Genomic DNA, 25,644 nt, shown 5'->3' with positions numbered 1-25,644 from the left:
TTCCCAACTTCCGGTTCTGAAGGGCTGCAGCGGGTGCAGGTTTCCATTCTAACCCTTTGCTTAATTAGTGAACTGTTTTTGCTGTTAATTCATTTTATTTGATTTGCTCTTGAAGACTTAGATGCCTTAATTGTTTCCTTTACCTTAATGAGCAGACAAATGATAATGAGATACAAAATGAGCCAAAACAAGACCAACAAACTGTGTCCATCATACAATATCTGAAAATAAAGAAAGGCATGCTGATCTGCTCAGGTCCCCTAAACATTTTAACAGTGCTCTTAGAAAAGAGAAAATCAACAATTTCAGAAATGTCTGCTATTGCACAATGAGAGCAGCAACAAGCCATGGAATTAAAGAACGAGTTTAATTAAAAACAAGACTTGGCACCTAATTAATCAACTGGTTGGAGTGAAATGGGTTGGAGTTTGAAGCCCTGACTTAGTTGGTCTTCTGTTGGCTCACTCACCTCAAATTTCATCTCTGTTTGGGTGCCATTTAATGGAAGAAATGAAGGAATGATGAAGAAATTCAAGGGAACAAAACTTAAAAAACAAGTCAATTAAAATGAAAAGAAAAGGAGTTAATTAGCTTCAAAAATTGGTCACCATTTAAGAAAAGGGTTAGAATGAAAACTTGCAGCCACTGTGGCCCTCCAGGACCGGAGTTGGCGACCACTGATCTAAGTATTTAAGACTGTTTTGTGTGTATTCTTTAAATTTTAAATGAAAGAATGAGTGAAGGAATTAAGCGCATCCGTGTTTGAAAGTTGCTTAATATGAGAATGATGGCTATCACAGTTACCTTTGTGTCATCTGCAAAAGCATATGCTTTAGTATTGTGTACAGAAACTATTTAGATTGACTGCTTATACAGAGAAGAGACTGAAAGGTTAACTCCATTTTTTTTTTTGTTTCTTTTAGTGCAATTGCAGAAAGAAATATGTCAATTGAGAAAATGTGAATTTCCTGTAATGGTGAAAAATACAGTATGGAGGTGGTGCACTAGTCTATTAGAGGGCATCTAGAGGTGGAATGTAAAGAATTGTTCACAGGTACTTTTACACCAGACTAGGACTTCTTTTCATGTATACTATGGGAAAAATGTGCATTAAAGATGAGGAACGTGAATGGGATTCTTTTTTACCATAAAGAGGAGAGTATTGGCTCAGAAGAAGCGGGTTGTGAACAGGGCGCTACAGACATTAAATAAGTTACTCATCGGAGGTCTGACAGCACTGATATGCAGAAAGATAAAAGTCTAAACTGTCTCAAAGAGGAAGAGCTCAAATCAGAGTCTGTCTCTGAATATTTGTATCCGTCCAAAGAGGTGACTGGACAGCGTTATCTGCTGGAGCATTCTGTCCATGTGAAGTCAGAATCTCTGGGGTTTGTCACAAAGAGGCCTGAGAATGCATCCTCTCCAAGACATGCTAAAGAAGGTAAGTCTTAAATGGGCTGTGAATAACCTTAGAAGGTGAATATGATGGCTTGTCTGGTTTGGAGGAAGAAATATTTAAAAATGTTTTTCTAAACACTGAAGTATAAAGACATTCAGGTTAGGTGACTCGTTGACTCTAAACTGACCTGCTGTTAGGATCTGCACCTGTGCACTAAAATATTACCATGGCTGGTTTCTGTTCAAATCACCTTGTTAAGCTACAGTGGGATGCAAAAGTTTAGGCAACCTTGTTAATAGTCATTATTTTCCTGTATAAATCGTTGGTTATTATGATAAAAAATGTCAGTTAAATATATCATATAGGAGACACACACAGTGATATTTGAGAAGTGAAATGAAGTTTATTGGATTTACAGAAAGTGTGCAATAATTGTTCAAACAAAATCAGGCAGGTGCATAAATTTGGGCACCGTTGTCATTTTATTGATTCCAAAACTTTTAGGACTAATTATTGGAACTCAAATTGGCTTAGTAAGCTCAGTGACCCCTGACCTACATACACAGGTGAATCCTATAATGGGCAAGAGTATTTAAGGGGGTCAGTTGTAAGTTTCCCTCCTCCTTTAATTTTCTCTGAAGAGTAGCAACATGGGGGTCACAAAACAACTCTCAAATGACCTGAAGATTGTTCACCATCATGGTTTAGGGGAAGGATACAGAAAGCTGTCCCAGAGATATAAGCTGTCTGTTTCCACAGTTAGGAACATATTGAGGAAATGGAAGACCACAGGCTCAGTTCAAGTTAAGGCTCGAAGTGGCAGACCAAGAAAGATTTGGATAGACAGAAGCGAATGGTGAGAACAGTCAGAGTCAACCCACAGACCAGCACCAAAGACCTACAACATCATCTTGCAGCAGATGGAGTCACTGTGCATCGTTCAACCATTCGGCGCACTTTACACAAGGAGATGCTGTATGCGAGAGTGATGCAGAGGAAGCCTTTTCTCCGCCCACAGCACAAACAGAGCCGCTTGAGGTATGCTGAAGCACATTTGGACAAGCCAGCTTCATTTTGGAATAAGGTGCTGTGGGCTGATGAAACTAAAATTGAGTTATTTGGGCATAACAAGGGGCGTTATGCATGGAGGAAAAGGAACACAGCATTCCAAGAAAAACACCTGCTACCTACAGTAAAATATGGTGGTGGTTCCATCATGCTGTGGGGCTGTGTGGCCAGTGCAGGGACTGGGAATCTTGTCAAAGTTGAGGGACGCATGGATTCCACTCAGTATCAGCAGATTCTGGAGACCAATGTCCAGGAATCAGTGACAAAGCTGAAGCTGCACCGGGGCTGGATCTTTCAACAAGACAACGACCCGAAACACTGCTCAAAATCCACTAAGGCATTCATGCAGAGGAACAAGTACAACGTTCTGAAATGGCCATCTCAGTCCACAGACCTGAATATAATTGAAGATCTGTGGTGTGAGTTAAAGAGAGCTGTCCATGCTCGGAAGCCATCAAACCTGAATGAACTAGATGTTTTGTAAAGAGGAATGGTCCAAAATACCTTCAACCACAACCCAGACTCTCATTGGAACCTACAGGAAGCGTTTAGAGGCTGTAATTTCTGCAAAAGGCGGATCTACTAAATATTGATTTCATTTCTTTTTTGTGGTGCCCAAATTTATGCACCTGCCTGATTTTGTTTGAACAATTATTGCACACTTTCTGTAAATCCAATAAACTTCATTTCACTTCTCAAATATCACTGTGTGTGTCTCCTATATGATATATTTAACTGATGTGGAATGGAATTTAAAATCTATTGCTAGCTTCTGTATGAAAATCTGCATGTTCTCTGTGTGGCTAGGTATTATTATTAACAGAAGTGTGCTTACAAGAGTAGGGCTCTCCACTCCCCGGCTTGTCTCAAGCAGTGTCTGGTTATTGTCCAAGTAAGATGCCGAACATATGACAAGTTTTCTGATAAGCTTCATTCCAAATATAAGACTAGAATTTATGCTTTGCGTTGTAATCAACAAATTTTGTAAAGAATGTTCTGTGGCCTTGGATGGAACTGTTCTATTTTTTTTTCTAACCATTCTCTTTGAAGATTTTGTTATAAATGCAGCTGAACCCCCCTTGTTGGGGGCCTTCCTTGCATTTTCTCTCTGTAAGGAAAAGCCGCTCTGCTCACCAAGAAGTCAGAAATAAAAGATTCTGCTTATTAGAATTGGTGTCTTCCTGCTATTTGTTTGAACCTTCGTCCACACTGACATTTTTTATCGTAACAACCAACGATTTATACAGGAAAATAATGACTATTAACAAGGTTGCAAAACTTTTGCATCCCACTGTAAATACTATACAACACTGGGGTTGTCATTGCAACATGCAAGATCTACATTAGATTCTTTCAATTTAATGCTGAATCACATACTCGAGAACACCAGTGAAAATAAAGGGGGAGTGTGTTTAAGACTGAAGCCACGATTGTGGGAATCTGGAACAAACTACTAAGACATGGAGTAGAAGCAGAAACCTTGACAACCTTTAAGAAAAATCTGCATGAGATATTGGGACCACTTTCCTGTTAGATAAACTAAAGAGCTCGATAGAGTGAATTGTCTCCTCTTGCTTGTCATATTTTTTAAGTATGTTTTTTTAGTAGATCTTGTGAAACAAGAAGGATAAACACAACAGAACGGTTTGGGGTAGACACCCCATATATTTGGCAATTAGGTTAAACGAGAGCAACTAAATGCAAAAGGTCTTTACACACTTGAATCCAAAACAGAACTGAAGTACAACTGAAAAACATAGTCAAGTGACTTGAAGAGGTGGGTTCAGAGGGACTTAAAGTGGAAGTGACATCTGTAGGAGGCAGGCTGATAGGACTGGAAGCAGAAGTGATGTCTCTAAGAGGCAGGGTCTTCAATTGGTCTGCAGAGGAAAAAAAGCAGAAAGATTCAGAGTACAGCGCCAACCCCTGGTCTGATGGAAAAACACATTGGGTGATGAGCTCTGGTCCTGGTGGGCCACAGTGGTTGCAGGTTTTCATTCTTATCCTTTCCCAAATCTGTGTCCAGTTTTCACTGCTAATTAACTCCTTTTCCCTTCATTTTAATAACCCTCTTTTTAAGGATTCAGTCCTCTGAATTGATTCTTTTCTTCATTAAATGACAGACAAACAGAAATGAAACATGAAATGAGCTAACAGACTCCAAACTCCGACCAATTTCACTCCAATCTCTTAATGAGAAGCTGATTCTTGCTGTTAATTGAGCCCGTTATTTAATTCCATGGCTTGTTGCTACTCTCATTCTGCCACAGCAGACATTTCCAAAACTTTAGATTTTCTGTTTTTTCTAAGAACTCCGTCAAAATGTTTTGGTGACCTAAGAAATCAGCCTTACAGAGACCTTCACCTTTCTTTATGTTCTGATATTGTGTGGTGGGCACAGGTGAGCTGCTCATTTGGTGGCTTGGTTTGTGTCTCATTATTATGTGAAAGAAAATGAACTTCTTACAGGCTACTAAAGATTAAAAGCTGTTTACCGCACTGGAAAGTAACTCATACAGGTGTGAGGTAAGCTGACCTAGGGCAACTTCTGCTTGTCTGTTATAAGACAGGGTGCAGTGAGTTGACTTGGGACGACGTCTGCTTAAGAGATGCGCCTTTGTCACAAACACCAAAAATAAGACAAAGCTAACTTCAACTTTAAAGGGTCTATCTGATATGTATGCAAAAAAGACTGATTGACTGATTTACGCAATAAAGACAGAAAGCTCAGATAAAAATTTTTTGCTCGCCCAATAAGTAAGGGGAGGGTGGGGGAGAAAATATAAAAAAGCAGGCCGAAAAGGGGAACTTTGCTCTTCTGCTTTGGAACGCATGAATTCATGTACTCACCTGTGCCTGACTTATTTGATCAACGACTCCAGTCTTCCTCGGAGATCTTTTCCACAATTATTTGGCTGCTAATTAGGAAAAAGAAACAACTAAGTGGGTCTGAGTCAAGTTTATTAAAACTAAGGCAAATGAAGTTAATTAGCAGCAAACACTGGTCACTAATTAAGAAGATAGTTAGAATGACAACCTGCAGCCACTGTGGCCCTCCAGGACTTGAGTTTGACATTCCTGTCTTCAAGTGTCTACCATGCACATGTGTATGAAAATCTACATTTAAAGTAGAATTCATGAAGTACAGGTGCTTAGTTTATGTTCTTTATAGTGAGAAGTAGAGTGAAATTTGAATGGAGGTGAAGATGACAATGTCCAAAGTAGGAGTTACATCAGTCCAGCACAGGCATAATGTGTGGAGGCAAAGAGCCGACTGTGTGTTTTTGTGGGAGGAAAGAATAAAATGAACGTTGTCCTAAAGTATCAGCCGCACATCCCACCGTAGGAGACGTTCTTGCTCCAGCTTTTCTAGCAGCCCCGACTCTGTCTTTATTAGTAGAGTTGTTGCTCTACTCGGTGAATACCTTTTTGCATGTGAGAGGTTTCTTCTTGTTTTGTTGAAAAAGTAAGACAGAGGATGTAAAAGATACCCAGGCCTGCTGAAATTGTAAACTTTTAAAATCCTCAAATTTCAAGGAAAATGTTTTATTTATTTATATAATCATTTTTTTTTTGTCATTGACTTAATGCAGATTCCCAAGAGGGTGGCAGCTGTTCTGTGTCTTCATGCAATAAAACCTCATTTCAGGGCCAAGTTCAGCCTGAAGAGCTTCATGAACTGAAGAGGCCTAATTCTAGAACAAGGTCAAATTGCTTTACTGAATTGGGCCTGCACACATTGGACAACACAGATCTTCAGGCAAATGTGCAAATGCATCCTGGTGAGGAGTCCCATTGCTGTTCAGAATGTGGAAAGCAATTCACACACATGAGTATGCGTCTCCGGAAGCACAGCAGAACTCACACTGGAGAGACGCCATATTGTTGCTCAACATGTGGCAAGCGATTCACACAGTCGGGTTCTCTTCAGGCACACGAGAGAATTCACACTGGAGAGAAGCCATATTGCTGTACGCAGTGTGGCAAGCGATTCACCCACATAAGTAATCTTCATAAACACATACTGGGGAGAAGCCATATTGTTGCACTGCATGCAATAAGCAATTTTCATGCAAGAGTTCTCTTGAAAAGCACAAGAGAATTCATAATGGAGAAAAGCCGTATTGTTGTACAGAATGCGGGAACAAATTCATACATGCGAGCAGCCTTCGAAAACACAACAGAATTCACACTGGGGAGACGCTGTATGGCTGTACAGATTGTGGCAAGCAGTTCACACAGTCAGGAGCTCTTCGAGCACATGAGAGGATTCACACTGGAGAGAAGCCATATTGCTGCACAGAATGCAGCAAGCAATTTACACACATCAGTAATCTTCGACAGCACAGGAAAATCCACAGCAGGGAGAAGCAGTATTGCTGCCCCGGGTGTGATAAGCAATTCTCATGCAAGAGCTCTCTGCAGAAACATAAAAGGATTCACACTGGAGAAAAGCCATATTCTTGTATGGAGTGTGGCAAACACTTCACACAATCGGGCGCCCTTCAGGCACATGAGAGAATTCACACAGGAGAGAAGCCGTACTTCTGTACAGAGTGTGGTAAGCAATTTACACAGTCGAGCAGACTTCAGAGTCACAAGAGAACTCACACTAGAGAGATTGTGGACTGTGGAAAACAGTTTTTATACACTAGTGTTCTTCAAAAACACAAGAGAATTCACATTGAGAAACAATGAGAACAGAAACTGACAGCTACTAATTACCCTTATGGAAGTCTGTACTCTTCCTGGACCGAAGCTAAAAGTCAGGAGGAATTTTCCAGGAAGATGTCTTTTAGTTCGGCATTGCATTTAGTTAGCCAAGCTAGGCTTCTTTTGGTACTGAGGATTTGGCAAAGGGTTGACGGTTGACTGTTACAATCGCTGGTGCATGTGTCTTTTTTGAAGGCTTTTTTTCTTCAAGGAAAGGTTTATGATTGCAACAATCAACATTTCGTGTAACAAGACTGTTTCGCGAGTGAAACCTGGTTACACCACAAAATACAGGAAGGATTAAAAGAGCTGCCGCGGCCCCTCGTACCGGGGTAAAGCCTCGTGTTCAACAAACGGAGTTTGCAACGGCTGCAAGCTTTCCAGCTTTCCGGCTGCTAGCTTTCTGGCTCTCCGGCTGCTAGCTCTCTGGCTCTCCGGCTGCAAGCTTTCTAGCTTTCCGGCTGCTAGCTCTCTGGGTCTCCGGCTGCTAGCTCTCTGGCTCTCCGGCTGCTAGCTCTCTGGGTCTTCGGTCGCAAGCTTTCCAGCTCTCCGGCTGCTAGTTATCCAGTACCAGCTCATCGGCTGCTAGACTTTGCCACCCGCCGTTCAGCAGTAGCCTTTTGCCGCTGTAATTCACCATCAGCCTCTGGGCCCATCCACCAGGTTTTTCTCATTACACCACTTTAGTTTTTAGTAGGAGCAGCAACTTAGCTACAAATCTGATGTTAACCGTGGTTATTAGTTAAATCCATATATTTTTACTAAATGGCAAGAACAATGCATTTTTTACAATTTTTATTGTTTTTATGCTCCTCTAGCATCACACTAAATTTAATCTCTCACTTTTATGATCATAATATACCTAATGAGATATTTATGTGTTATTCCGTCACTACTCCTGTTCATTTCAGTCCATCAGTAACGAGAAATACTGATTTGTTTGTATCTGCACAAGGTATGTTCTCTTCCCAGCACTCTGTTCCTCAGTGGTTGTACTCCTGTCATTTTATGAGAATTTTGTGTCTGTCTGCTGAGTTACCATCTCGCGTGCAAAGATCAAGGGTTAAGAACCGACAATGTGGTCTTTTAAAAGCTCTAGGCCGGGCTCTAATCGTCTTTTTACTCATAATTTCAGGCAACGTGCACATTAATCCTGGTGCTGACCCAGCCTTAAATGACCTGTCCTTTAACGACTTCTGTGCCAGAAAGAGCCTGGGGTTTCTTCATATAAACTCGAGAAGCCTCCTATCAAAGATGGCTAACTTAAAGATTTGTTTAGAGAGCTCAAACCCTGAATTTCTAGTAATTACTGAAACTTGGTTAAAAAAGGCTATTTCTTATCCTGATTTAAACTTACCTGGCTACAATTTATTTAGACAGGACAGGTCCTCCAAAGGTGGTGGCGTGGCAATTTATATCAAAGAACATCTTAAGTGCTCAATTGCCTTATCTAAGACAGTTCCCAAGCAATTCGATTTGCTTGTTTTAAACATTGAATTTACTAACAATTTCACTCTGTCAGTGGCTGGGGGTTATCGCCCTCCATCAGCCCCGGCCTGTACCTTAACCACATTGTCCAGTGTGTTGGCGCCCTTGATCAAAACTGAATTCGTGCTTCTTGGTGATTTAAACTGGGATATGACCAAACCACCTGATAAAGTCATTCAACAATTTGATGCATTAAACTTGCATCAAATTATCTACTCCCCCACTAGGTATGACTCCAAATCTATAGACAAGGCTACGCTGATTGACATTATTTTAACTAATTCTTCTCACAAGTATAACTCTGGGGTATTTTGTTCTGATATCAGTGATCACTGTTTTACTGCATGTGTTCGAAATGGTTGCTCCATCAAGAAACCAACTCAATTCTGTTGCAAACGTGCTTTTAAAAACTTTAATCATCAAGCTTTTCTACATGACATGGCTGATGTTAACTGGTCAAGAATCAGGCTGGTTCCAACGGTAGACGAGGCTTGGGATTTATTTTATAAGCTTTTCAGGGCTATTGTTGATAAACATGCTCCGATGAAAAGACTTAGAGTAAAGGATCGACATAGTCCTTGGTTTACCCCGGAGCTCACTATGCTTTTACAACAAAAAAAACTCTCTGGCGCAAGGCACGACACTCTAGATCCCCAGCAGATATTTTGGTTTTTAAGCAACTCAGAAATAAATCCTTACAAGCCGTTCGCAAGGCTAAAACAGACTATTTTAAGAAGCAGTTTTCTCTTAGTAGCTCTGATCCTAACAAATTCTGGAATACGGTAAAGGAGATGGAAAATAAACCATCTTGTAAACTACCTCCTTCACTCTACTTAGAGAATATTGTAGTATCAGACAAGAAGTGTATGTTGGAGCTCCTCAATAAGCACTTTATAACTTCTGGTCTAACCCCTGAATTTTCTAATTCTGCTTCATCACCTATAAATTCTACTAACTGCTCTAGTGCATCTTCTCCAACTCTCCCTCATCTTACAATACTTCCATCCTCCTCTCACAGTTTCACCTTGCGGGCTTTCTCAGAGGAAGAGGTTCTGGATGAATTGCTCAGGCTGGACTCCAATAAATCTGCTGGGTCTGATGAGGTGGATCCTGTCTTTTTTAAATCCATTATCCCTGCTCCCATCACAGATATATTCAATTTATCTATATGTACAGGGCAAATTCCTCGTGCTTGGAAGTCAGCGTTAGTGTTCCCTCTCTTTAAGGGTGGTGACCGGTCAGATCCCAATTGTTACAGGCCTATTTCTGTCTTGCCGTGTATTTCCAAGGTTTTGGAAAAACTCGTAAATGGTCAACTCACTGATTATTTGGAAGCACACAACATCTTATCACCTGTTCAATCAGGATTTAGAACTGGGTTTGGGTGTATAACAGCTACTCTTAAAGTCTTAAATGATATCTATTCTGCTTTGGACTCTAAATTGTACTGTGCTGCTATTTTCGTTGACTTGGCCAAGGCCTTTGACTCTGTCAATCATAAGCGTCTTATTGATAGGCTTCATGACACAGGCATCTCTGAAAAATCCTTGTCTTGGTTTTCCAATTATCTTACTGATAGAGTGCAGTCCGTGAAATCTGAACTACTTCTTTCCCAGCCTCTCCCAGTCACCAATGGTGTCCCACAGGGATCAATACTTGGACCTACACTTTTTTCTATTTATATTAATACTGTCGCTAATTCGGTTACAGATTCATCTATCCATCTTTACGCTGATGACACAATTCTTTACTCTATAGGTCCTTCCCCTGCTACAGTCTTGCAGCAACTCCAACTTAGTTTTAATAGTTTGCAACTGACTCTTTCTAATTTACACCTCCAGTTAAATACTTCCAAAACTAAAGTTATGTGGTTCGGTAAAAAAGGTCATTTTCCATCAAGCTCTCCATGTATCTGTTCCCTTGACGGGACACCACTGGATCAGATTACTGAATATAAATATCTGGGAATTTGGCTGGATAATACTCTATCTTTCTCAAAACACATTGACAATCTGAAGTCTAGGATCAAATTAAAACTTGGGTTCCTTTATAGAATGCGTTCTGCATTTACATCATCTGCTAGAAAAACTCTGGTTCAAATGACAATCCTTCCCATGTTTGACTATGGTGATGTTATTTACAGATCAGCATCCAAAGGCCTGCTTCAGAAGCTCGACGTTCTTTATCACTCTGCCATCCGGTTCATAACAAATGCTATTTTCAAAACCCATCATTGTACCCTGTATTCTTCTCTCCACTGGTCTTCATGGTACACCCGCCATAAAATCCATTGGCTTATGATTATTTACAAAACTCTCCTTGGTTTTTCCCCTCCTTACTTACAGGAATTGTTACACTTTTCTTCTTCTGTGTATAATACTCGTTCTGCTAACCTGATTCTGCTGACAGTTCCTAAGGCTACTTCTGTGCTTGGCCTGTCGTCTTTTCAGAACGCTGCTGCTAGAGACTGGAATGACCTGCAGAAAATGTTAAAATTGAATAATTTCATTCCTAAATCAGCTTTCCAATTACGGATTTCAGCTTATTATTAAGACGTGTGTCGCTGTTATTTAGGCTAGCTGCTCCAATTCACTGCTGCTCTATTCATTGCTGCTCCAATGTTCATACTGTTTATATAATATTTTATGACATTTTTTGTAAACATGTAACTTATTCACTGTTTCTTGCTTCATTTCTTTCTTTATTTATTATTATTTTTTTTCCTTTCTTTTTCCTTTTTCTTTTCGTAATTTCGTTTATATTGTATATATGTATCTTTCTTAATATGTTTTATTTTTTTTAATTTTTTTCTTACGAACCATTTCCCTCTTAAGGCTTTGCCCTTTCCAGGCCACAGTTGTAAATAAGAAACATGTTCTTATTCTGTCTTGCCTGGTTAAATAAAGGTAAATAAATAAATAAATAAATAAAAAAATAAAAAGCTAAGCTCCTTCCTCAACTTTTGCCAAAATTTCAACATGGACTTTCAAGTGAGCAGATGCCAGAGAAATTACTTGCCTACTGTTAGTCCACTACCTTAAACTGTACAGCTCCCAGGGTCAGGCTTACAAAAATTGTCATTGGTGGGAAAAGTCCAAACCACATTGAATGGAAAAATTAAACTTTTGTATTCCGCTAATGAAAGGTTTAACTGGAGAATTAATTTTGTACAGGGGGATGTGGAAGAAAGACGCAGAGGAAGACAGGAGTGCAATCAATCAGTATTAGTTTATTAACAACAGGTGAGTAACATGGATCTCCTGCTCGCTTGTCAGAAGAACCCACTTCCCCTTCTGAAGGCCCTTTATACAGAGTAGTTTATTCTTCCTCTATGACCTTTTTTTTAAAAAAAACTTGTTTACTTGTCTCACTCACATACTTCCCCTTTTACAAATTGAAATCATCACATTTCCTAACTCCAGGCAGAAAATATTTGTTGCTAACAGTTGTTTTCTTAGGAAGTTGCCATCTTTTACCCAGAATCATTTTTTCCTGCTTGCACACGCTTGAATTAGGTAATTGCTTATATTAGTATATTTATATTTTTATGTTAGTATATTTTATGTTAGTATCTACTCTCTCTCTCTCTCTCTCTCTATATATATATATATATATATAAATCCTAAGCCTAAAAGTGCAACAATTTTATGTGACTTTTTTTGTCACATTGTAAATTGGGCTTATTTTAAAACCTACATATATATGTTTGGTATCATTCTTTTCAGAATTTATCAAACTTTAATGTGATGTTGTTAGATTTTTAGATTCTTATTCTGTTTTTAAATTATAAACTAAATAATATCAAGAACTCATGTCCTGCGAGACTGGACTTTGTGCCAAAGGATTTAACCATGCCCAGAGCCTGACATAAAATACAAAGAGTAGGACAGCTGCTGTACAGGCTTGTAAATGTTTGAAGTGCCGCATGGGATGCAGATGATGTGGTACGGCAGCAGCAGCAAGCCAGCAGCTGATCAAGCAAAGAGGAGGTAAAAAAAACAAACTATTTGTTTCCCATTGTATCACCGTTTAAGAAGGGGTTTCTAAGGAGTGACCTCGTCTCCTTGGGGTGCATTCAGCCCTCTTCATCACAATTCAAGTGGCAAAGGCGTGAAGTGGCGGGCGTGTGTCGCAGGCCAGGGGGTTGGCAAGCGAAGTGAGCAGGAGGCAAACCCCCTAATATATATATATATATATATATATATATATATATATATATATATATATATATATATATATATATATATATATATATATTCCTATACAACATTGCCCCCTTTGTGCATAATCTGGGCAGTTTAAGAACACTCAAATTGCAATATTAGCATAGGGTGTATGGGTACCATTGGCGGCAGTGTGTGGGAGCATCGTGGCATAATCCACATCCAAGGTAGAGGAAGAAAGCGGGGCATATAACAAAAATTGTGTGGTGATCGATCGAGAAACTAATGAGTGAATACAAGGAATAATAAAATATTATAATAGAACAGCAATTAATAGGACGACAGCGAAAAATATTCTGAAATGTGTAAGGGAAAGCTTTCAATTCACTAATAATGAATTGAATCAATCAAATATGGAAGGAGGTATGGACAATTGATGTTCAATGAACTCTCACTGAAATGCTTTAAGCTTATTCAAGACAATAGTAAAAGAGCAATTAGGGGCTGAATTATTTGGAATGAATCTGCAAACTTGATCACCGAACATAACGCATACAACTCCCTTTTCTGCCAGTAACATGTCTACCACAAGTTGTTTTTGCCAGGCCATGCAAGATGTGGCGTCAAGCTGAGCCGCCAAGGCAGAATGTGTTGTGGACGAAAACTCAAACCCGACAGCAGGTGTGGTTATAAAGCAGCTTTATTTTTAGAGTCACGGTGAGAAGAGTTTCAGAAAAGCAGACAATCAAATATACATGACAGCGTCAGGGCTCTTCTGAACCCCGTCTGTTGGGTGGGGTCCAGTTTTTATACCCCTAGAATACGTAATTTAATATCATTATAAAATGTAACAGTCAACACTTTATTATACACAATACTTGAGCCCCTTCAATGTCCCTTATGCAACTTGATTTCTTGGCCCCTTTTGTTATGGCGTTCAGATGTAAGCTAAGGGAAAACATGATAAGGCAGACTCATGTGTGGAATGCTCAGACCTTGAGTCCTTTGCTCATATATTTTTCTGTTTGCTAAAAGAAAGCATGCTATTACATGGTTTTGTAAAGCTTACTTCTCAGACATGAATTAGTACAAGGGAACGAAGAGAACATTCGTCTTCCACATTCCCCCTTTTTTAGCAAACAAAAATATTTGATCAGGGAGAGTTGAGTAGGAAAGGGTAGGAGAGGAGGATGGAGTGGAGTGGGCGGAGGAGTGTGGGGTGGCTGTGCTGATCTGAAGCATTTTTTCTTTGTGTAAAAAAATAAGCCTTTGCCATTGAGGCAGTAAAATACTTGGATACAATGTATCTTATCAAGGGAACAATACAGCAAGCTACAAGCAGGAGAACAATTAAAGCAACTGTAAGAGAGATGAAAACTGATTTAAGCCATTGGCCCCAGGACCCAAAAGTGGACATAAACCATTTGTCCCAAGGATTAGAAATGCCAGAATTAGTAGCTAGTTCATGTCAAATCAGCTAAAGCACGGGTGATTGATCCATCAGGAGCTGTATTATTAGGGATATAGGTACAGCATGCATCACCAAACATAGCACAAACGCCTCCTTTCTCAGCCAAGAGCATATCTAAAGCCAATCGATTTTGCCAGGTCATGAGGGATGTTTTATCAAGTTGCTCATGGATACCTTCAACAGCTTCTTTAGTAAAATTTAAGAATCGTTGTTGATTGTAATAGAGGTAATTAATCCAATCTACATTTTTGTTTATAGTAACCTGAGGAAAAATAGACTCAAATTCGGCAACAACTTGGTCCCTTGCCTTGAACTTATCAGGGACTCCACGAGGGACTCCAATGGAATCAAAATACACCCCAGGGCCATGTAGGGAAAACTGGGAAGGGTCCACAGAATGGGGTTGACGATGTCGGCCAAACATGGTCGACACATGGAAGGCAGTTAAAGGGAAAAGTCGGAAAGGCATAACAAATTGTATTAAAGCAGAAGTGCCAGTCCAGTCAGGTGGAAGGATGTCAAGCAATTTAGACCTATGGCACATCCACCAAATATCAGTATTCTGAGTAATCAGAAAATTGATAATTTGGAAGCTAAAGAGGAAGAATTAATGGAAAAGTTTGGAAACAAAAGAGGATGGGATATTACCAACATTTGTGCCACGAGAGGAAGTGAGGTTTCTAAAAAAACAGGTATAAATACCTTCATCAGGCTGGAATATCGGGCGAGTCATGGGAAGAGTAGGGGAAAAGAAGGGAAAGTGTAATGTAATTAGAGTCGATTGGAATAGAGGAAGAGATAAAAAGGGCAAGTAGGCAAGGAAGGCCAGTAGGATCAGATATGTTAGAAAGAGGAAAAGGGACAGTGGCCAAATGTGGCCTAGCTATAGCACATGCATAGCAATCAGATTGATTCACTTGTCTAGCTGAATATAATACCCATTGCAGCCAACGGTTCTGATCCCCATACCCAATTTCAATCGAAAAAGTAGAAGAAGAGGTGGAAATATTCATGACCTTGACAGGGGGCGGGTTTGGACCAGGGGTAGGAGAGAGAGGTGTGTGTGTGGGGAAATGGGAGGTGTTAGTAACAGGGTTCTCAACCTTAATTTGAAATCTCCCTAGAGGATCTATTCCAGATACACATGCCCCTAAAATACAGGTTCCTGAATCATGTAAAGAAGGGTTCTTCAGAGTAATGATCAAAGGGTTACAATGGTATTCGGCACATTCATGAGGGCATGTCCTTTTATAATAGAAAACGATATTTCAGACCATACTTCTGGGCCTTATAGGGTTGATAAACCCCAGTCATCAGTTCCAGTATTAGCCAAAACCCAGTCCCACATGTCACAGTTACTTCTGAATCCAGAGTTTGTAACAGTTACACACACATATTTGTCAGACCAGTTCCACTGGATTTGTCGATCAGTCCCACAGTCAATAATAGAACAGAAATCCACCTGAACTGATGTGGTGATTCCGAAAGGAAAAGTCAAGGTGACCAGAGCAGTCGACAAGGGGATGGAAAGACATAGTAGGACCACAATCAAGGGTGCCATCTTTTGCAATGTGAGATGTGAATCCAAGCAGGCAGTCCCTCAACTTTAACAGCATGTGGTGTCTACAGCAGAACTTGGAACGGTCCTCTCCACCGAGGGTGATGCCAATGTTTCCTTCGAGTATCTCTAGCCAGAATCCAGGTTCCTAATGGAATCGGGGAGTCCTTTGATGGAGGACTAGTTCTCCAGGCCTGATTCACCTGCTCGTGGACTTCCTTCAGAGAAGCTCGGAGACCTGTAAGACTGGAAAGAAGATCATTGTCCACAGTATGCAGTGTAACATTACCTATGACCATGCCGACTGGCATGGGCCATCCGGTCAGAATTTGAATGGCGACAGCCCTAACTGCCAATGTGTTCTTCCCCTTAATCCCATCAAGGCCAGAGGCAGAGCATCAGGCCAAGTTAAATTTGTTTGCTCACAGATTTTAGCCAATTTAGATTGCAAGGTACCATTGCATCGTTCCACAATACCTCCACTCTGGGGGTGGTATTTGCAATAATGATGCACATTTATCTGGAGCCAGGTGGTTAATTCATTTATAACGGAATTTAGTGGGTGCCATTATCAGTTTGTAATTTCTGTGGTATTCCCCATCTAGGAATGATTTCCTTTATCAAAGCTTTTGCCACAGGTTTGGCATCTGCATGTTTGGAAGGGAAAGCTTCCACCCATCGGAGAACACATCAACAATTACTAAACAGTATCGGTACCCTTTGATGGTGTTAATTCAATGAAGTCCATTTGAAGGTGTTTGAATGGACCCATTAGGTTAGGTGTAATGGCGGGACTTACCTGGGTGCCCTTTCCTACATTAAACTTTTGACATAATGCACAGCACCTGCAGAACTGCTCTGCATATGTAGAGAAACCTACAGCTTCCCAATATTTTTCAACATCTTGAACCATGGCGTCTTTTCCAGCATGGTCTAGGCCATGGGTGATTTTTGCCATACCTGGGAAAGAAGCTTTGGGAGGAAAGGTTTGTTAGTTTGCTTATGGGTCCAGACTCCATCAGAGAGGGACCCTTCTTTGGACCATTTTCTCTTCTCTGTGTCCGTGGCTGCATTCTGTAAAGAAATAATTTGATTATCAGTGTCCTGGTCATTTCTCTGTTGGAATAAAAAGATTGGTGTGTTATTATACGCAGCCCGTTTAGCAAAATGATCAGCTAATTCGTTTCCTTTACTGACAGGATCCTGTTTTACTGTGAGAGCTTGACATTTAACGATCGCTAGCTTTGATGGTTTCGTTATGGCCTCTAAGAGGGATTCTTTTAGTTTTTTGATGCTGAATGGGCTTGCCAGTACTGGTCTTGAATCCCTGAGTTTCCATAATGCCCCATGATCATGGCAGACTCCAAAAGCATATCTAGAATCAGTAAGATAGTTACCATTTTTCCCTCTGACAACTGACAAGCTCGTTTGAGAGCTATCAACTCAGCTGCCTGCACGCTTAAACTTGAAGAAATTTGGTTTGCTTCCAGCTGGTGGTCACCTTTGACCACTGCATAGCTGGTTGAAGGTGTTCCATTTTCCAATCATAAAGAACATCCATCCACAAAAAATATCTCTCCTGATCCTAAGAGTGTTTCCTGTAGGTCTGGTCTAGGTTTTATAACCTTAGTTATTTTATCATGACAGTTGTGGGGTTCCCCTTGATTTTCAGTTGGAAGCAGCGTAGCTGGATTTAAGGTGGAGCACCTTTCAATGGTAACGTTTGACAAAGTACAGAGCACATTTTGATAGTGTATTACCCTAGCAGTAGTGAAATGTGAGGTTTTAGCCTGTACTAAAGTGTATGGCGTGAGGCACTTTTACCACTAGGGGGCTCATGAGCACTATATCTGTACTGGCTAGCACAGCCTCTGTTGTGGCTGCTACAGCTCTGAGACAGGTTGGATGTCCCACAGCCACTGGATCCAATTTTTTCAAAAAATAGGCCAAGCCTTTGTTTTTTCTCCATGGAGTTGTGTAAAAAATGCATTCATATATCCCCCCTTTTCGTCCACAAACAGAGTGAATGGACGAGATAGTCAACAGTCCCAACGCATGCGCAAACAGTAGGGCAAGATCTTGAACAAAATGCCATGAACCGTCAGCCTTTTAAACAGGTAAAACGGGGGAGTTGACTGGAGAGTATTTAACTTGAATGACTGCTCCACGTTTCACGAGATCGGAATGTGCGGCGGAGATGCCAGCCTCTGCTGCTGGAGACAGAGGATACTGGGAGCAATGCGGGCGGAAAGAGGATTTTGGGTAAATCACCAGTGGCTCACAGTGTGCTATCCTTCCATAATCATTTTCCCCCTGGGACCACAGTGCATCGGGAAGTGAGGAAAGCCAAGAGGGAGAGAAAAGCAGAAAGGGAAGGACGGCACAATGCACAATGTACTAAAAATCATTTTGAAGCACAACTTTAGTTATCAAATGATCTGAGGTATCAAAAATACCCGGAACAACGTGCAGCCAGTCTGTCCTATCGAAACATTGTTCCACCCAATCCCCAATTTCAACTCAGTGAACGGTGCTAGAATTGGCTAAAGAAAAACATGGGGAACCAAACCTCCGAAATAGAAAACGCTTTGGGAATATGTGAAGTGCACTGACAGCAGCAGCCGTGTTTGATGAGGAAAAAATGCAAGGGATATGAAGGGTCTCTGGGCTAGTGCCTGAAAAGAGAAAAGATTCTAACCAAGGTGTGTCCACTTCAGCAGGGAAGTACTGGGCAGTACAGTGGAGGGTGTTGGGGACTTGCAAGTGGGGAAAAAGACATGAAGGAAAAGAGTGTAGGGCTTTAAGGAGAATGGTGTGTGAGGAGATGTTCAGGGTCCAAGCTGCAAAGGAGGGCTTAGTGTGGGGGGAGGCTTGGCACAGGAATTTAGGAATAGAATAGTAAAACCCTCATTCGGTTAGAGAAATAGAGAGGGAGAGCTTAGTCATCAGATCCCTTCCTAACAGATTAAAAGGGCAGAGCTGATTTAATAAAAAAAAACGGTGCATCAAAGTGGAACCACTGAAATGAAGCTGAACCCGAAGAGGTTTAGACACCAGCAAAACATGTGGTTGTCCAGAAGCACTAAGAACAGTCACTGTATCGTTCGAGGCAGATCAGAAAAGCAGTTTTCAGTGCCATTCACCAGCAAAGTCAATAAAGGATCTGTGTCGATCCATGGCGAGTGAGCAAAGGCAACTGAAGAGAGTGGCTGGGGGTCCCTGTGAAAGGAATATCCTCAGATTCAGGTAAGGAAGGCGGGGGAGGAAGCTGATGTGGGCAATTGCGGCAGAAGTGTCCCATCGTAACAGGCAAGATGTGTAGGTGCTTGATCTGAGGGTAGAGGCGGCTGAGCAGACGAAGAATTCGAATTAGGAAGCAAAAATCCACGACCTCTCCCCCGGCTTCGCCCCTGTTCTCGGAAAAATCCACGTCCTTCACGTCCTCGACCCCTGCCTGAGGTGGCTCCACCTGCATAATAATTCATTTGTGCCGCGATTAACTTGGTCTGAGTATCTGACTCTTTTTGTTTAGTCTGTCGTTCAGCATGCTCCGTTTGTCTTTTTTTTTTTTTCGAAAACTCAAACCCGACAGCAGGTGCGGTTATAAAGCAGCTTTATTTTTCAGAGTCACGGTGAGAAGAGTTTCAGAAAAACAGACAATCAAATGTACATGACAGCGTCAGGGCTCTTCTGAACCCCGTCTGTTGGGTGGGGTCCAGTTTTATACCCCTAGAATGCGTGATTTAATATCATTATAAAATGTAACAGTCGACACTTTTATTATACACAATCCTTGAGCCCCTTCAATGTCCCTTATGCAACTTGATTTCTTGGCCCCTTTTGTTATGGCGTTCAGATGTAAGCTAAGGGAAAACGTGATAAGGCAGACTCATGTGTGGAATGCTCAGACCTTGAGTCGTTTGCACAAACATTTTTCTGTTTGCTAAAACAAAGCATGCTGTTACATGGTTTTGTAAAGCTTACTTCTCAGACATGAATTAGTACAAGGGAACGAAGAGGACATTCGTCTTCCACAGTGTCTCAATAGAGAAATTAATAAAGCGTTGTTGTTTATAGTATAAGTAATTAATCCTCTCCGTGTTCTTAAATGTGGAGATACCTGGGATAATGGAAGAAAAAAACACACTAGCTTCATCCAGTACTTTAAACCCAGATGGTATACCTTTAGGCTGACCTATGGGCAAAAATTAAATACCAGATTCACTGTCCGGGGTCCATTCCGACAGTTGTTTTTTTGCCATCTTTTACCCTGTTTCATACTTTCCTGCTTGCACACACTTAGGTAATAATTATAATAATAATAATAATTCTTTGCAGTTATATAGCGCTTTTCTCACTACTCAAAGTGCTCAGCAATTGCAGGTTAAGGGCCTTGTAAAAGCTTATATCTCTCTATTATAAAAAAAATCTTGGAAGGAGACAAGACGTGATTTTCTTGGAGAGACCCTTACACATCCCGCAAGATGTGTCTTTGTGCCAAGAGATTTAACTACGCCTTGGGCCAGAAATAAAAGACAAAGAGTAGATGACAAAGTAGAATGTCGTAAACAGTTCAAAAAGAGTTCAAAAACGTTGGCACGGTACACATGCAGAGCAGATTAGAAATAATGGAAGGAGAAAAATTCAAAAGTCTCAAAAAAATGATAGTAAAGATCACATTAGTGCAAAGAAATGGAAAATATTACTCTGTGAAATAAAAGAACAGCAAAAAGAGATCGAATATATTGTATAGATTTAAACTTTACGTTGGAGACTTGTGCATTGTCTAATTTGTGTTGCCAGCGAGACTTAAAAGTTTCAAAAAATGTTGCTGCGGTATGAAGTCCCGTGAGATGGAGACTTTTAACATGAGATTATTTCAAGTCACACCATACTTACAAGCTTTGGAAGCAAGTCCTGTGAGACGGTGACTTTTGCCATTAGATTCTTTTAAGTTTTGCCCTACTTACAACCATTTTCAAACAAAACCATGGTTATCTAACCTCAGTCGTGCGAATGCTTTTCTCAGACACATGTCCTGTACTCCCAGCTCTTATAAATTTTATCAGGACAATTATTTTATACATTCTAGATGACACATCAATGACTAAATGAAGAAGAAAGAGCATGGACAAACATTCGAAAAAGTCCTTTTATTTAGTAGAGAGAAAGAAACGATATGCACTCACAGGCAGTTATACATTGCGTTGTCACGATGTAAGTCCAAACATGGAATCAAAATTCAATGCGATCTTGACGAAAAAGTTAATTCCAAATATTGTTCTTACTGAAGTTTTAAAGTAAAAGTGAAAATAATACATACAGTATGTAACAATTCCCATGAAAATAACAATCTTTTTAAATTGTATATACAGTTAACTAAACACGGGGGTGGGGGAGCCCACTAGTTAGTATATATATATATAGCAAAATACCTGCGCTTCGCAGCGGCAAAGTACTGCATTAACATTTTTATTAAGAAGAAAATTAAACCTTTTTAAACTGAGGGAAAATTTGCCAATAATTATTTGTTAAGGATCTCTTTGTATACCACATTGTGAGTTTGGCCCTCTGGTTGTAATATGACCAAGCTGTGCGCTGAGCTTACTCTTGAGCATGCAACTTACAGTTGGCCATGTGAACAGTAATCTTGCTTCAAACCCCACAGGTTGGATGGCTGCTGTCATAATCGGTTTGAGTTTCATGGTTTGTTTCAATTACGACAGTATTTGTAGGATTTGTGTTGAAGAGACATTCGGCATCTGTCAAGTGTTGTAAGCATACAACCGGTTTCATCGATAACTTCACATCCAGCTTTTGAGAGTTTAAACATTCATAAACATCAAAGTGTCCACTACTGAAATCGTCACCTGTGAATCTAAGATGTTTAAGAGGCATTGGCGGTTGTCAAAAGGTGTAAAATATTTGGCCATTTCGGCACACTTGAAAGCGACAACTGAACAATTTAGCAGCAGCCATCAACTCACATGCAGAACCATAGGTGAAGGGCTTAAACATTTCACTCTTCTAGTGCTCCTGTGTAGAATAATTATCTCCTGTACCGTCATCAGTCCACACCTTGACCGTGTCCCAGTCATTCAATACATAAGACACAATGTTCCTCCGGATATCAAGAGTGAGCCTGATATGGCCGTGCAATATGTAACAAAGAGAATGGAAAAGGCAGGTGCCATCTCCGGGCATGGAAACCACTCAGTAAGTGACAGTTCTTTGATCGATGGTGATCACCTCGATAGACATGGTAATGGGGTACGGTTGGAATGATAAAGGAAATGGGTACCTGAGCAATGTAAAGTAAGTCTAAAATACCTACGCAATAACTATAATCGTAATAAACGAACAATAAAACAGCGGAGAAGCCTTGGATTAAATAAAAAGGCTGTAGTTATCAGTAGGGAGACGTGAATCCCGTGGCGAAGCAAGAAAGGGAATGTAGAGACCAGGGTGACGGACAGCCTTATATAGGCAGGCAGCCAACAACGTGGGAGGCGTTGGGATGGGGGACCTAACACCGCCTCACACGGTGACTGAGCTGCAGGCTATGAACGTATATATGTACGTAAGTAAGATTCAGTTAGCGTTGGGAACCTGTGTACCAAATTTCATGAAGATGGGCCCATAAGTAACAAAGACTCTTGAAAAGTTCAATACGGCGGCCGACAGTGGCATCATACCACCGAAATAAGTACGTACATTGGTTTCAGTTAGCGCAGGAAATCAGCCTACCAAATTTCGTGAAGATGGGGCCATAAATAAGAAAGTTCAACATGGCAGACGTTGTTGACGGTTATGACCGTTACGCGTAGAATTTCGAAATGAAACCTGCTTATCTTTTGTAAGTAAGCTGTAAGGAATAAGCCTGCCTAATTTCAGCCTTCTACCTACACGGGAAGGTGGAGAATCAGTGACACTGGAAAGTTCAATATGGCGGCCGACAGTGGCATCATACCACTGAGTGAGTGAGTCAGTGAGGGCTTTGCCTTTTATTAATATAGATATCTATACTAATAAAAGACAAAGCCCTCACTGACTCACTCACTGACTCATCACTAATTCTCCAACTTCCCGTGTAGGTAGAAGGCTGAAATTTGGCAGGCTCATTCCTTACAGCTTCTTTACAAAAGTTGGGCAGGTTTAATTTTGAAATTCTACGCGTAATGGTCATAACTGGAAGCTATTTTTCTCCATTTACTGTAATGGGATTGAGGTCGAAAGCTGTGGGGGCGAAGTTTCGTGTGACATCATCACGCCTCCCACGTAATCAAGTGAACTGACTGTCAACGCAGTGCGTAGAAAACCAGGAAGAGCTCAAAAAAGCGCTGAAGAAAACATGCATTATATAATTGAGAAAGCAGCGAAACAATAAGAAGCGAGCGAGTGACATATACAACCATATTCATGAGTGCTTCTACTTCGGAAACAAAGCACGGTGTTAACCTAAAGTTTAAATTAAGTTTATAGACAGGCTGCCGCTGGCGTTTGTCATGCCCACAGGTAATGTGGGATACAAATTTAATGAGAGGACGCAGGATATAAACGAGAGTTTTGATCACTTTGTAACTAAGTTAAAATTGCACGTGAAGGGTTGTGCTTATGCAAATTCCGAGAGACTGTGTTTGTGGGGGATTGACAGTTAAGGTGGGTGGGGGAGTCACGTCATCATCTCCCCTCCCATTCACCTCATTTCGCTCTGAGCTGAGCTCCGCAGCTAACGCACGCAGTGTTACAGAAGCGACCTTGTGACGCTGCCACCAAATACTCACAGAAAAATCCACAAGTTAATACACACGCTGTCTCTACAGTTTCTCCACGCTGAATCCTCCAGGCACTACTTACAAAAGGTTACATTGACAATCGTGTTACGTTATTTTTAAAATGTTTGCTTTTCTTAGCACAAGCATAGCTGAGAAGCTTCGATGCATAAGCTCCATAACATGTTAAAAACGCATTTAATCACACTTTGCAATACACGCAAAGGGGAACTTCTGTCAATGCCCGATTACATTGATCACCTCTTCCTAATTCATTTTACCCTCGCACACCCTTGGTTTGAGAAGAAGTATGAAAAAACATGAGGTTAACACAGAAAAACAGATCACCAATTGAAGCTTTATGAATAATCGATTCGCCATCAATGATTGTTTTGGTAAAGCCATACTCAGTGTATTCATTAGATGAACGGTAAAAAAGTAAGAGCGAGGGGAGGGTGACTTATTGAGGCAAGCAGGCAAAACCACAATAGCACGCGGGCTCGATGTATTTCGCGTCAACTCGATCTGAATTGCGAGATCACATTCGAAAAAATATATCTTTTCAAGTTCTATTTAGTCCATATGTGTCAAACTCAAGGCCCTCGGGCCACATCCAGCCCGGCGTGTAATTATATCCGGCCTGCGAGATCATTTTATATATTATTGTTATTAATGGCCCGGTGATATGAAGCGCTGGTAACACAATAAACTACAGATCCCATAATGCAGCGCTTCAGCTGCCTTGCCGAACACTTACGCGTTAATCAAGTCTAGCTTATGATGCTGCAAGTTATTGCGAAGCTAGCCCACACGATGCCAAAGAGAAAAGGTGATTCTGAACATAGAGCCTTTAAAAACCGATGGGAGGCTGAGTATATGTTTACTGACTTTGCCGGTAAACCCATGTGTCTCATTTGTGGAGCTAATGTGGCTGTAATTACAGAATTTAATCTAAGATGGCACTATAAGACAAAACATCAGGATAACCTGAAAGACCTGAATGCAATGCAGAAGATACAGAAAGCAGAAGAGTTAAAGAAGAATCTGACACTTCAGACTTCAGCAGACGTTTTTACCCGTGCACAATCACAAAGTGATTTCAAGTGAAGCTGCTTTTATGGGAGACACAAATGCACCAGTGCAACTTGCCCCACTTTCCCTGTTGCCAAGTAATGTTGAACCAAGTCGTCACTACGGTGTTCCCAAATACGCACTTTGCTGATAAACTGAGCGCACTGCGCACTGAGTTCGCACGGCGCTTTGGTGACTTTGAAGAACAAAAAAAGAATTTTGAGTTATTTCGCAACCCATTTGCTGTCGATGTGGAAACTGCACCTGTTCAGATTCAGATGGAGGTGATTGAGCTGCAGTGTAATGGCACACTGAAGGCAAAGTACGATACTGCACGGCCCGCACAGTTTATTCACTCCATTACCGCAGAAATGCTCCAGCTCCGTCTACATGCGGCTCGAACCTTGTGCATGTTTGGTAGCACATATCTGTGTGAGAAGCTCTTCTCAGTGATAAAGACTAACAAAACAGCACACAGGAGTCGCCTCACTGATGAGCACCTGCAGTCCATCCTGAGAATCTCCACAACACAGAACCTCACAGCAAACAGAAACGAACTTGTGGCCAAAAAAAGATACCAGGCGTTCAAATCTGATAAAATGACAAAAGAGCAAAGACAACTGAATGATTTGATTTGTTATTGCTGAAATGAACACATTTTATTTATATTTCCAGGTTTTGTTATGCACCGTGTTCATATTTGAATTTGTATAATTTTGACAGGATATATTTTTATGGAGAGCAAAATCTTTTGGGATATTTAAAATTGAAGTTTATTTTTTATATAAAATTACATAAGAGTAAAGAAATTTGAATGTTTGTTCTTTTAACGTTTACTGTATTTCTAACTTGTATAATTTAGACAGGATATATTTTTATGGAGAGCAAAATATTCTAAGTTATTTAAGGTTTGAGTTGATTTATTCCAGAATAATATTCCT

General features: G+C 40.7%; 1 protein-coding gene across 1 annotated transcript in view; it reads left to right on the top strand.

Moving 5' to 3' along the window:
- LOC120534613 (zinc finger protein 585A-like) overlaps nucleotides 1–25,644 on the top strand; it is a 73,591-nt gene that overhangs the window by 10,453 nt on the left and 37,494 nt on the right. Inside the window, 1 exon segment of the mRNA XM_039762203.1 lies at nucleotides 6,500–7,163. Within this exon segment, the coding sequence (XP_039618137.1) occupies nucleotides 6,500–7,163 (664 nt within the window).

This window comes from Polypterus senegalus, chromosome 8 (genome assembly GCF_016835505.1).
Source record: "Polypterus senegalus isolate Bchr_013 chromosome 8, ASM1683550v1, whole genome shotgun sequence".
Taxonomy (NCBI): Eukaryota; Metazoa; Chordata; class Cladistia; order Polypteriformes; family Polypteridae; genus Polypterus; species Polypterus senegalus.
The sequence above is the reverse complement of the archived record's forward strand: the minus strand, read 5'-3'. Positions and strand labels throughout refer to the sequence as shown.